This window comes from Haliotis cracherodii, unplaced genomic scaffold (genome assembly GCF_022045235.1).
Source record: "Haliotis cracherodii isolate W230 unplaced genomic scaffold, xgHalCrac1.p SCAF_4, whole genome shotgun sequence".
In the NCBI taxonomy this organism is placed as follows: Eukaryota; Metazoa; Mollusca; class Gastropoda; order Lepetellida; family Haliotidae; genus Haliotis; species Haliotis cracherodii.
Genome location: NW_027266297.1, coordinates 37,000,176 through 37,014,339, shown reverse-complemented (window position 1 = coordinate 37,014,339; position 14,164 = coordinate 37,000,176). Strand labels below are relative to the sequence as shown.

Sequence of the window (14,164 nt, the reverse complement as noted above, 5' to 3'; positions counted from 1 at the left end):
AGCATCCCATGCTTGCCGTAAAAGGCGACTATGCTTGTCGTAAGAGCTAGTCGACTAATGGGATCGGGCGGTCAGGCTCGCTGATTTGATTGATGCATGTCATCGTATCCCAATTGCGTAGATCGATGCTCCATGATGCCAATCACTGGATTGTCTGGTTCAGACTCGATTGTTTACAGACCGCTGTCATAAAGCTGGAATATTGCTGAGTGCGGCGTTAAACAACAAAGACACAAACAATGTGTATCTTGTCAGTGTGGGTGGAGAAATGAACACTTAGATGAATGTACTTGTGCATCGGTATGAAGGTAGCCGTTCATGTTGCAGTAATGATTATATATTAGTATCGTACTTTGCATAGATGTTGTTGTTTGTTGTTTGTTGTTCAACACCGCACTCAGCAGCATTCGCCTCTTACGACGAGCATATTCGCCTCTTACGGCAAGCATGGGTTGCTGAAGACCTATTGCAGCCCCGATCTTCACGGGCCTCGCATATAGATGACATAAGGGGGCGAGGATGTAACTGATTGGCTAAGGCGTTGGCTCATCGCGCCTAAGGCCCAGGTTCCATTCCAGGTATAAACGCTTATCTTAAAGTCCATTCCTGCAAGGTGTCCTTCACCCTCATATGGGTTCCATGCGATTTTCGAGTTCCAACATTTAAAGGGCGACTATCCCCGGACAGATTGGCTGCTTTGGTAATTTTGGTTCAGGTCGTTCAAACACAACTCTCTTTGTCTGTTGACTCCAATTTCATGATTTATATCAATCTAAGAGTTCACGAGTACTCTGATTGACCCAGGTGTCCATTAGCATTATTTACAACGTGTAGACCTGAACTGAAACTGGCGCCAGACACAGAAGAGCAGTACGTCGCCCTTTAACGTCTTTTGTGTAGAATATATGATATGATGTCAAACATTGTTTCACAAGTTGTATAAATAAAATATTAGCTGTGAATATGTTCAGGGGACGGGACAGATCCTTCACATATATCAAATATTGTAATGGGCCATATAATGGCCACCCAAATCGGAAAGACAACATCACAAATATCCAACAGTCAGTAGCACGCGCTGTGGCGATGACCGAACAATCTCTGTTTGGAGCTTGCGCGTTTTATACTCTCCACAGCGAGGTTGACGGCGGAAGCGCGGATTGTGAGTTTAACGAAACCACTCTTCGTTCAAAGAAAGCAACTCTTTTTAACCTTATCCAAACCTTCACAATGACTCAACTTTTGAAAAAGAGATCTGTATCAGTGGCTCTTAGTGCCTACCGGGACCAACATTTCAAGGTATTTCGCAGTCTTATTGTGATATATTGCCATATTTTAGTTCCACTAACGGAATCGTGCACGGGAACGGCAATTGGTTGTCACATTTTGTCAAATTTCATGGGTATGGTTGTTGGTTATGATGTGCACATGACCATGTAACTACTACTACTACTACTACTACTACTACTACTACTACTACTACTACTACTACTACTACTACTGAAAAACAAACTCGCAAAAAAATTGCAGACGAGGCCGAAGTCTGCGAGTTTGTTTGTTATCATTTTTATAGTTACATACTAGTGTGCTTTCGGCTTCGTCTGCGAGTTTGTTATTATTATTAGTTACTTGGCCCTGTATGACATGTATTTGTTGTTTGCTTAGGAATTGACGATAAATTAGTGGAACCTTTTCATGGCACAACTGGACATCCATAATGTGTGGATACTCGTATTAGTTAAAGTATAGAATTAATAGATAGATAATTGCTCCGAAAATTGTCAGCTCCACTACAATCTGAATTATGATCACAGTGATGCAATTTTCGTTGGTGTTTGTTTACAGGGAAGTCGAAATGAACAGGAAAAGGCTCTCACGTATTCAACAACTCTTTATGTTGGCAATCTGTCATTCTACACCACAGAGGAACAAATCTACGAGCTGTTCAACCGATCGGGGGACGTAAAGAGAATTATCATGGGACTTGACAAAATGAGGAAGACACCATGTGGATTTTGTTTTGTAGAGTATCCTTGAACCCTAACACCTTAATAAACATGTTAAATGTGATTTCACCATCATAATGATTTATATGTATGCATGTGTTTACCGAGGTCTATATATTTGAACATCTGCTTGGAGAGCAGAATGTTGATGGTTCAACCCCCGGCCGCTTCATAGATCCACCAAAAGACGTTAAAAGATGGTACTTGTTGTTACCCTGATGGTGCCTGGCAAAAAGGGGTTAAAACATGGACTGGTCCGCTCAGAGTCAGCATACTGTGTCTGAGTGGGATATCCATGTCAAACTGCAGCATGGTATCTCGGTGGGCTAGCAGTATTCACCGGGACTAGTACAAGCAGCGACACACACAAATACAAAGAATGTGTAATGCCTTATACAGGTTATTGTCAGGTTCATAGATGGGGATTTCTTTGTTTTAATCTTTACTGTCTGCACACTGATTACATTGGTAATTCCTACGTACATGCTCAAGTATCATCATCTTCAATCACTCTCACATCCATAGTGTTTTGCACCCAGTGGTACTTGCAGTTGACATTATTTGTGTCCATTGTTAATGTTCATGAGTACCTTATTCGACGTAATAAGCGTCCAGCTCTAATAAGCGCCCATGGCGATATTTGCTAATTTATTGGCTCTTGAACAATCCCAATTAGCACCCTTTCCGATTGATCAATGTACACAATACTTATTTATTCGCGTATAATACGCACTCGTGTGTTATATGCACCCTTAATTATGGGCAATTCAATTCTGGATAAATATATCTCTTGTAAATAAACATTTCAGGCTGTCAGCATAAACCACAAAATATATCTTTCAACTCTTGTTTTTTCCAGACAAAATAATGTTCTAATAAGAGCCCCCTATTTCTAATTTTGAGAGCGCCCTGGGTGCTTATTACGTCGACTACGGTATATGATGCAATATTTTGCATCCAGCAAAGCCCTGATGCATATTTCTCAAGGTCAGGAGTATCTCATTTCCTGTTCTGAGCCATACAAATCGTGGAATAAAACCCCTCTTAAAGACACCATGTGTATAGGCTGCTAACGTGTGCTTAATTTCGCTGATACAGTTGTGAAAGCATATTTGGTGAGCATTGCCCCTTACTTCTGTGCTCTAGTGGTTGAGTGTGCTCTCAGAGCACATGGAGAGCGGAAGGTTCGGGGTTTGATACCTGTGCGTTGCATACCTAAAGACCAGGGGTCCGGAAACGGTCATATGCGCCGGACATGTCCGATTGGGAATCTCAAATGTCCGGTTTAAAATATAGCTTACCGGACATTTATTTTTTTTTGTCCGGACATTCTTAAATTTTGACCGGACATTATCTACAATTAGGACTGAGCAGTTTCTGTCTGCAGTTGTAACACAATAAAGGGTATCTACTCTGACAAGCTTTGTTTGTTTTGATTGCTGTAAATACATCGTACCTACATGATAGTCCAAGCGGTCAATCACTGTAGGAGGCAATAAACTGAGTTGACATTGATTGGCGACACTGAGTCGAGGATTAATTACTGAGAACATCTTGTTAATTTGAGTGAAAGGTGTATAAATACCTTGCATCATGGATGTATTTATTATCCTCACAATGCTACGATACGTAACCTCAGACAAGAAGCGAAAGCGTGAAGACATCCAGTCGACCGATGCCGATCAGTCGAACGGACCTGCCAAACCCTCAAAGTCTGGACGATCATTTTGTAAGTCGTGGTTAACGACTTTCACTTGGTTGACTTACAATGAGGATTTGCAGATGATGTTCTGCCAGGTAAAGGAATTTTATTGTTTTCAGTTGCTGGTCGTATATTAAATCTTGTTCGTCCGCCATATTGTTTTCTGTGACGATCGATATGTTTTTATTGTCAGATAAATAAATGAAAGTTCAGATGAAAAAGATAACTATTGCTATCAACGATATTTTAGTATTTGTAGTTATATTATCTGTGTGGATTTAAAAAAAAATCTTTCGTTTAAAAAATATTTTCACATAAGGTCACGTGATAGCCAAATATGGGATATAGCCTCGATCCAAATGTAACAACGCATAAACACAAGCTACAAATCATGAATATTCATTAGAAGAATGACCACGTAATTCTAAAATGATTTTTTTATTGTAGATGTGTCAGAAGCACGGCCTTAAAGGAAATTTTGTGAAGGGATCACAAAACTTTAGAAAGACTGCCTTAACAGACCATGCAGGCAGCAAAGACCACAACGTCGCTTTGCTTTCTGAAGCAAAGTCGGCAGATGAACCACTCCAGGCACTATTTGACAAGGTAAATTTAATATTTCTTATATTAATAATATTTTTTAATTTAAATATAATAATAAAATACAATCGTTCGTGAGATTTATATGACTATCGTTACTGTCTTCAATTATTTATATAATAATAAAGTACAATCGGCCGTGAGATTTATTTTGACAAATATCTTTTTTAATTACAGAGTACTGAGGAAGCCGACGAGGCAGTGATCACCCTGCTAAGGAACGTTTACTTCGTTGCTTCGGAGAACCTGCCCCTCCAGAAATTCGAATCCCTTAACAACCTTGCTGAGTTACACGGGGCAAAAATCACGTCAAAGCTCTATAGAGAGGATACGGCAGCGTCTGAATTCATTACCATTATCTCGGATCTCATTGAAGAGGGACTGCTAGCGGAGATTCGTGCGAGTCCAGCGATTGCTTTCATTATCGACGAAAGTACCGATCTATCCAGTGAAAAACATTTAATACTATATATTTGTTATTTAAAAGATGGTGTCTTGTCAATCAAATTTGTCAAATTGTTACGTGTGCATGCTGCTGATGCTCAGAGCATTACTTCTGCATTGTTGGCTTTTTTTAAGACTTCTGGTGTTGTGTTGGGGAAAGTGTATGGGATGGGCTCAGATGGTGCTGCTGTTATGTTAGGCAAACGGGGTGGTGTGGCTGCCAACATGAAGGATTTCTGCCCGCATCTTGTTGAGATGCATTGTGTTGCACACAGACTGGCTTTAGCATGTGTGGACGTCGCGAAAGCAGTGAAGGAGGTCTCATACTATGAAAGTATTTTGAACACCATTTGTTCATTTTTCAACCGTTCGCCGAAGTGTTTGTCGAATCTCCAGATGTGGCAAGAACTCTTGGACGAACCTCAAGTAAGACCATCGGAGGTACACCGTGTGCGATGGTTGTCCATGACACGAGCAATTGACAACTGTTCTAAAGCTTTGCCTGCCCTTATTGCCATGCTTGAGGATAACAGTGACACGGACATGATGGCAGACTCTTTACTGCGACAATTGACTACCTACAAATTTAGATTTTTGACAGCTTTCTTACAGGACGTTTTTGGTATGATAGGGACTGTAAGTAGAGCTTTACAGACACGTGACTTGACCTACGGTGACATGAGGAGGACTATCGACGCGTTTCTAGATGGACTTAAGGGACAGTACCTGACCGACACTCCGACGTATGGACCGAAGTTACGAGAATTTCTGGCGAAGACTGACGGTTCTGACGAGTTTGAAAGTGTCAAAATGAGGAGATCACATCATGACAGAACACTGACTGATAGGGCTAGGGACTGCGTACATGTTTTAGTTGACAATGTGACGGACAGATTCCCCGACAACGAACTATACAGTGCATTTGGCGCACTTGACCCAACGGCCTTCCCTGACAACACACGTGACTTGGCAAGTTATGGGGACGAGAGTATAGCGACTTTAGGACGCCATTACGGTAGCAGACGACAAGGACATACACCTGTTGACAAAGACGCTCTGGAGAGAGAATGGGGGATATTTCGGCCTTTGGTGTACAACAATTACAGACAGTTGACATATGGACAGATGTTAGTTACTGCCTATGCTTCTAAATTGACGGAACAATTCCCTAATGTAGTGAAACTAATGGAAATCGGACGCATTTTGCCCGTATCCAGTGTAGAGTGTGAGCGAGGTTTTTCCAAACAAAACCTCATCAAGACTCGACTAAGGTGCTCTTTGACGACGGAAACATTGGACAGACTGATGCGGATTTCAATTTGCGGACCAAGACTGAAGGACTTTGACCCTAGACCGACGCTACGACGATGGAAGGGCAGACGACATAGACATTTGTATAGCGGCAACGAATCGATAGCCAAGATATCGAAACCAACCTGTCGATAGATGATGCGGGAAAAGTATGGCATTGTTATTATTAATATTTATATTTATGCATGTAAATAAAACTACAAACAACATGTATACCGGTGTTTTTATTGTTTATATATTATGAACACGACATATGCAAGGTCTTACTGAAATACGATACGCGATTTGAAGGGGGCGTGGCCTAAATACAAATGTCCGATTGGGATTTTAAATTTTCCGGACCCCTGCTAAAGACGTTAAAAGATGGTACTTGTTACCCTGCCTGTCGCTCTGCATCAAGTGGCTGAAACAAGGACTGGTCATCTTAGAGTCTGTATACTGTGTCTGAGATGAGGATCCATGTTAAACTGCGGCATGGTATCTCAGTAGGTTAGCACTATAAAAACGACTTTATCGCCAATGTTCCAGGTATTTTGCCATTCAGTCTATGAAAAACATGGCTTACTCACCACAGATAAGAGAACATGCAAGTATCGTGATACATTTCGGATTGTGAACAAGGTATCAGATCGCACAGTTAGTGTATCGTCCCTGCCCTAGCAGTCAATGGTAATATAAGGGTAACGCTTCTTTTCAGCGTTACTGTTATTATGGCTAAAATGGATAGAATTTGTTTCTGCAATCAACACGAATTTCACCGACCCACTTTTAAAAATATAGATGTCATAAATCAAACCAGATGAAGTCACTATTGAGCGTGACGTCACCTTTCCCTATCCCTATGACGTCAGCTAACAACGGGTGTGATAATGGCCCGTCGTCAAGAAATATGAGGGCATTATCAAGTTTGTTTCTGCAATCAACACGAATTTCACCGACCCACTTTTAAAAATATAGATGTCATAAATCAAACCAGATGAAGTCACTATTGAGCGTGACGTCACCTTTCCCTATCCCTATGACGTCAGCTAACAACGGGTGTGATAATGGCCCGTCGTCAAGAAATATGAGGGCATTATCAAGTTTCAGACTGTCATTTGTGATAACATGTGGGCGGTTTCATGATAATTCTATCCATTTTAGCTATAATAAATGTCATATTTTGGATTTATGTTCCTTCAGATATGAATCAGATGATTTTATATATGAATACTTGTAAATGTGATCATTCTCCTGTGTTTTTGTTTTGTGAGTTGTGGAACTTTCCTTATCAAAACACAGATATTATGAGAGAATTGATGCAGAGAATGCCCTGAGGTATATCAATGGAACTCGTCTAGATGATCGGATTATTCGAACTGACTGGGACGCTGGCTTCAAGGAAGGGAGGCAGTATGGGCGTGGCAAGAGTGGGGGACAGGTGAGTTGAGTGATAACATGATATGTGTAGCATGATAATCCTCACAAGGCCAGACATTTGTTTTGTTTTGTTAGCCTAAAAATACAGGTCATTACATCAAGAGAAAATTCAATTTCAGTTATTATTTTGGCAGATTTGTAAGTCAAGTTTAACAACATGTATGGCATTATGATCATGATAAGGAATCATGTTAATCTTATACTAAACCGGGGTAGAATATGTCTTCAGCAACCCATGCTTGCCGTAAAAAGGTGACTATGCTTGTCATAAGAGGTGACTAACGGGATCAGGCGGTCAGACATGCTGACTTGGTTGATGCATGTCATCATCATGATCATATCCCAATTGTGTGGATTGAAGCTCATGATGTCAATCACTGGATTTTCTTGTCCAGACTTGATTATTTACAGACCGCCGTCATATAGCTGGAATATTGCTGAGTGCGGCGTTAAACAACAAACAAACAAACTCAAACTCATGTTAGAATAAGACTCCATGAGGAGATTTAGAAAACTTGTTCCAGTGAACCAGACTGTGGGTAGTCGACTAATATGTATTTTGTAGTTAAGATGTATGATCTGGTGTCTTTGTTGCTGTCCACCACTGATGTGCCTAGCACAGATTGGATTATTGACAAGCCCCAGTTGTAATTACTGAGTGCAGTGATAAACAACCTAGACTCACTCATTTAAACCTTATCAGGCTTAGGGACCGACTACATGTATTTGATATTCTAGGAGGGAGGGCCTCGAATTAATCAGATAAAACATGCCAGAAAATCTTGCAAAAACAATTATGTTTCTGACTGTTGATAAAAAGAAATTGTCTGCCACAAAAAATACATTGTTGCAAGGTTGTTTTTTTTGTTTTTTTTGTTATTTAGGCTCATAATTTTAATTAAAAAAGTATCTGGTTTTGCCGCTGTAGTCTCCATACAACATTCCATCAGGTTTTACAAGGAAAACGTAAAATGTCATACCGAGGATGAGGTCTTTACTAAGTACTAAGAAAAAGTAAAACCTGCTCAGACTCATTAGAGGATTTACAAAGAAACAAGTAATGTCCAAAACAATGATGAACATCCCTGATAGGTTATAACACAGTATCACCTTCATAGACCTGTGCAGATCCGGGGTAGAAAAGGTCTTCAGCAGCCCATGCTTGCCGTGAGAGGCGACTATGCTTGTCGTAAGGGGCGACTAACAGGATCGGGCGCTCAGACTCGCTGACTTGGTTGATGCAAGTCATCGTTTCCCAATTGTGTGGATCCATGCTCATGATCCAGACTTGGTTATTTACAGACCGCTGTCATATAGCTGTAATATTGCTGGGTGCGTCGTTAAACAACAAATAAACAAAATAAAACAAAACTTGAAATATGTGAAACATGTACTGTTTGTTTTTTAAGGTGAGAGATGAGTACAGGACAGACTATGACGAGGACCGAGGAGGATATGGGAAAATTGTGACCACTAAGATCAGGACAAGGGAAACCCCATACTAACATCAGGTCTCCAGGGGGTACGGGTTTCATCGGGACACTCTGAAGGAGGTGGAGGTTGTGTTCCACCTTCTTGGCATGCGAACACGGGATCGGATACTGTGACATTGTGTGATGGACTGCAACTGTGCTGAATGTTTTGTCGGTAGTGGAAACCAGTACAGGGCTTGATGTAAGGAACTTGTTTTAACTTGCACCAGGTGCATGTTGACATGAAAAGCTAGTTGCACTAGACGAAACCAGGTTGCACCCTGGACCCATAAATTTATCAAAGTTGAAACATGCATAGGCGAGTTGAAATAAGTACAATTTTCTGATCACTGATGACTGTGTCATGTGTCATGAATTACGACACATAACACAGCGATTAGTGATGCAGTATGGTAAATATAGCTTAGAGGTATGGAGTGTTTTCAAAACTGTCCTTATGTAACGGTTACTCTGACACAAATTGGACATAAATATTAGGTTGCATTTTTCAATAACAGATTGCACTAGTGCGTGTTTTATATAGAATCAAGTCCTGCAGTAGGTAACAAGTTGATTTGAAACATTTAGTTCCTTTATATTTGAAGTTTGATAAATATTTTTTTCTGCTTTAGTTCTCTTCATTTCCCCATTATCATGTGTACTTTTGTCAGTGAAATAAATGATAGGCATGGATAAGATTTCTGTTCATTCTGTGATGATCACAAGTAGTCTATCTTTGTCTGTGAAACATGTTTGAAATGATTGAACTTTTAAGCCGGGAGACTGTGGCCATGGTAACAGAAGTTTTACTGTTTCTGTGGTGTGTTTGAGCGAATTTTCATGGAAGATGGTGAATGTAATGTTGACTGAGGTGGATCTCATGTAATAAAATATGTCAGTGATGTCTTGGTGTTTCTTTTTATTATTAAACCTAATCCTTCATTCCAACACAAGTAAACACATAGCTGAGAGCCACAATGGGATCTGACATTAAGACATGACCCAAGTAGTGTCATATCTTTCACACCTGTTGGGGGGGCACGGGTGACCCAGTCGCCTAAGGCGCCGCGATTCGCTGTGCAGAGTTGCGTCGCTTGGGCACTCCAGAAACCTATGATTGTGGTTTCAAATCCTGGTTCGCCTCGATTATGTTTCTAGGTTTGTCAGCACCATACCCCGTGCATGTGGGTTTCACTGAAGTGGTAAACGTCTGAGACCTGCATCACTTCGGGCTTTCCTCCCACATAAAACTGACACACCGTGATATGACTGGAATACTGTTAAAAGCGGCGTTAAACCAAACTCACTCACACCTGTTGGCTTGAACTAAGCTAGCATTACTGGCTGGTTCTGGTCCTGTCGTATGCTTCATTCCATGGCAGTACAGCTATGTCATGCTGCCTCCGAAAGTCTGTTACAAAGTGTGGAACGTGTGGGCCGGCCTTGTCCTGCTGCTATGTGTCGTTGGGTCCCTGCATTTGTACAAAGTGTGGAACATGTGGGCCGGCCTTGTCCTGCTGCTATCTGTCGTTGGGTCCCTGCATTTGTACAAAGTGTGGAACGTGTGGGCCGGCCTTGTCCTGCTGCTATGTGTCGTTGGGTCCCTGCATTTGTACAAAGTGTGGAACATGATCTCAAACAATGTCGTCCCGGAAACGTACGTCATTCAAACCGCCATTAACAGTGATGAGTTCTCTCATGAGTTGTGATGTCACCCCATACACTAACACTTCCATCCCCAAACCTATGAACGCCTGTATGTCACATGATTATGTTGTCAATCTAGCAGTGACATTTAGAACTACTTTAGCTGAATCCCTCAATGTCTATAAATAATGTCACACAGGGACGGTATCATCATATGACAATTTCTTTTAGATTGTGCACATTCCACCAAAACTAATGCCATAATCTAAGTTTTCAGATAAAGAATGAATTTGGTCTTTTTCTCACAAACATGGTATACCGGTACTTGTAAATCATTAGAGAAAACTAGTTTCAAAGGTTTCATGACTGATGTTTCCAAATATTAAAAGTGTTCAAAATGGTACGCAGCCCACTGTCTGAGAGTGACATCGATTCAGGCTATGACTGATGCAGGCTTTGAAGTCAGACAGATCATGTGTATGTCGGGTCGCCGAAGTGAAGCGTCCATTTGGAGTTGTAACAGAGACGTCACAACTCTCCGCATTAATATAGTTCGCTTTAAATAATTAAAGTTTGATGTTTATTGGATTGTTTTGTTTTGATTTATGTATCTGTCATAAGGATTGAAGTTGTATTTGTTGATGCTCATCAGCTGAAATATGGGCGGTCGGGTAGCCTAGTGGTTAAAAGTTTAATTTACGCTTGTCATGCTGAAGAGGGTTCGATTCACGACATGGGTACAATGTGTGAAACACATTTCTGGTGTCCCCTGTCATGATATTGTTGGAATACTGCTAAAAGCGGCGTAAAACCATACTCACTCACTGCATAATGTGGGGCACGGGTGGCCCAGTCGTCTAAGGCGCCCCGATTCGCTGTGCAGAGTTGCGTCCCTTGGGCATGCCAGAAACCTATGATTGTGGGTTCGAATCCCGGTTCGCCACAATTATGTTTCTAGGTTTGTCAGCACCATACCCGTGCTCGTGGGTTTCACCGAAGTGGTAAACGTCTGAGACCTGCATCACTTCGGGCTTTCCTCCCACATTAAGCTGACACGCCGCGATATAACTGGAATACTGTTAAAAGCAGCGTTAAACCCAACTCACTCACTCACTCACTGCAAAATGCAAGCGGCGCTATCACATTCTTCTGGATGCCTGTAGACTCTTCCATGAGTATCAGAGCTGTCCAGATGAAACCTGGACTCATCTGTGGACAGTATGCTGTCCCAGTCTTGTCTTCTGAACCTCAGATGCTGTCTACACCAAGCTAGGAGTGCCTGATGGTGACGTAGAAGCAAATTTGGGCGTATCGCTGGACGTTCTGACGCTAATTGGTTTCAACCCAGTAATTGACTGAACTCTTGATGTGACTGTTTGGTATCGATTCCAAATGGTAAAGGCGCGCCAATATTGTTGTCTTGTTGACGTCACATCACACTCGGATGACTGACCCCGGCGCAAGTCATGGATGTTGCTCTGCTGTAGATGCCTCTCGGAACATGATATTGTTTTTTGATGAACATTAAAGTGTCTGGCATTTTTGTTTTGTGCCATTCCTGTTTGCAGCAATCCCTCGAATGTAGACATTAATTTCCAGGAAGCCGTGGCATTGTGTAAGCATTATTTATTGTTTAACAAAAGTGTTTTTATGATCACCTGATAGCTATACAATCATTGTGAGCTGTTCACGATAAAAAACTATGTGAGTATCATGCTCCCAACAAACACTCAACTATCCAAATTGTGCACCATGCACTAACATGCACATGCATATTGTGAACGTTAAGGAAACGTCTTTATGAATTTATATTGAAAGATGCATTTCTTAATTTCAGAATAAATTTACTTTTATTGAACTTTTATACCAAGCATAGTTATTTTTTTCATGCTAGTATATTACCCCTGAGGGTAGTGTGATTGTGTGTAATAACTTTCCGATATTTAGGAGTGCATTTTAGTGTTCTCAATGCTGATTGGTCAGTTGAAGCTGTGTGGCATCACTGTGTTTTATTGTTGAGTGAGTTAGTGAGCGAGCTTAACGCCGTTTTAAACAGTATTCCAGTTATATCACAGCGTGCCAGCTAAATGTGGGAGGAAAGCCTGAAGTGATGCAGGTCTCAGGGGTTCGGGATTCGAACCCAGAAGTGTTTCTGGTGTGTCCAAGGGATGCAACTCTGTAAATCGAATAGCTGTCCCCTTTTATTGTTTATTGTTGAAAGAAATATGATACAACATCATCCATTGTTCATGACATCACAAATTGATTACGTAACGAGACATCATCTGAACAGTAGACTGCCTTTAGTAAAGTTAATCTTTAGGGTTGACAATTCATGTTTTTTTCTTCATTTTCTCTCTGTCTATGAGTATAAAATAACCTACACAGAATTATGGATTATCTGCCCCCAGTGAGTGAATGCTGCAAGTCCCTGGCCTTTAACACCATTCAATCACTAGGGACAGATAATCCATAATTTCTTGTAGCTCGTTGGTCATTTCCTAAATGTTGTGCATATGTTGCATTATTCTCTAAATGTGGTACTCTAGTCAACCAATCAGACAGCGTGTCCTCAAGTGTGATTGTAATCAGAACAAGGAAGTAAACGTCAGTTAAATTGGTCATACTGGCGATGTTTACACTTTTTCAAAGCTGTGTTTTGTACTTATGTATATTTTATCCAATCAGGTCGGGTATTGATTTTCGACAGCCCTGCCAGATGTATCCCCAGCCTGTATGTCCTTGCCCTGGCCAGCCATACCAGTTGTTGACAGCATTAGCAATGATCCACAGTCAAGGTACAAGGAACAGGTGTTGACTGGTTCTATCCCTTTGTATCGACTTGTTTTGGCTTGCCTCCACTTATCCCTGTTGTAACACACCACGGAGCACCTAACATTGCAATACATTTTAGGCAGTGTTCGACCCATGAAGATCCGGGGTGGAAGAGGTCTTCAGCAACCTATGCTTGTCTAACAGTATCGGGTGGTCAGCCTTGCTGACTTGGTTGATGCATGTCATCATATCCAAATTGCGTGGATCGATGCTCGTGATGTCAATCAATTGATTGTCTGGTCCAGTCTTGATTATTTACAGACCGCCATCATATAGCTGTAATATTGCCTAGTGCGGCGTTTAACAACAAACAAACAAAATCAGACGTGTGGGTTGCAGTGATCCACAAGTTCAAATCCCATGATCACCCTGATTATGATCCCTGTCCTGCCAATACTATGCCCCATATTCAACAAAGTTGTAAAATGCGATGCTAAGCATATACTTATATCACCGTCTATAAAGAATTATACGGTAACTCGCTTACTTGGTTGAAGCAGGTCATCCATCCCAATTGCGTGGATCGATGCTCATGATATCAATCACTGGATTGTCTGGTCCAGACTCGATTATTTACAGACTGACGTCATATAGCTGGTATATTGCTGAGTGTGGCGTAAAACAACCAACCAACCAATCAAGGTAATACGGTTAGTGGCTTTCTCCAACATGAACCCAACTCTCTAACCCTAAGTTGAATGAAAACGAAAACAGCAGAATGCATTTCT

General features: G+C 41.2%; 2 protein-coding genes across 2 annotated transcripts; both read left to right on the top strand.

The window, feature by feature from the left end:
* Positions 1-1,132: 1,132 nt before the first annotated feature.
* LOC139478941 (nuclear cap-binding protein subunit 2-like) lies at positions 1,133-9,884 on the top strand. The gene is made up of 4 exons (XM_071261640.1): positions 1,133-1,299; positions 1,846-2,027; positions 7,345-7,483; positions 8,892-9,884. Exons 1-4 carry the CDS (start codon positions 1,231-1,233, stop codon positions 8,985-8,987), a joined length of 486 nt encoding a protein of 161 aa, XP_071117741.1. The 5' UTR covers positions 1,133-1,230; the 3' UTR covers positions 8,988-9,884.
* LOC139478276 (zinc finger protein 862-like) lies at positions 3,682-6,198 on the top strand. Its single transcript, XM_071260691.1, has 3 exons — positions 3,682-3,735; positions 4,156-4,314; positions 4,486-6,198. Exons 1-3 carry the CDS (start codon positions 3,682-3,684, stop codon positions 6,196-6,198), a joined length of 1,926 nt encoding a protein of 641 aa, XP_071116792.1.
* Positions 9,885-14,164: the final 4,280 nt, after the last annotated feature.

Bases quoted from the DNA above. Each gene is read 5' to 3' on its own strand.
- LOC139478941 (XM_071261640.1), top strand. From the start codon at position 1,231: ATGACTCAACTTTTGAAAAAGAGATCTGTATCAGTGGCTCTTAGTGCC. The intron at 2,028-7,344 runs GTATCCTTGAAC...ATCAAAACACAG, and splicing joins TGTGGATTTTGTTTTGTAGA to ATATTATGAGAGAATTGATG. The intron at 7,484-8,891 runs GTGAGTTGAGTG...TTGTTTTTTAAG, and splicing joins GTGGCAAGAGTGGGGGACAG to GTGAGAGATGAGTACAGGAC.
- LOC139478276 (XM_071260691.1), top strand. From the start codon at position 3,682: ATGCCGATCAGTCGAACGGACCTGCCAAACCCTCAAAGTCTGGACGAT. The intron at 3,736-4,155 runs GTAAGTCGTGGT...TTTTTATTGTAG, and splicing joins AAAGTCTGGACGATCATTTT to ATGTGTCAGAAGCACGGCCT. The intron at 4,315-4,485 runs GTAAATTTAATA...TTTTAATTACAG, and splicing joins TCCAGGCACTATTTGACAAG to AGTACTGAGGAAGCCGACGA.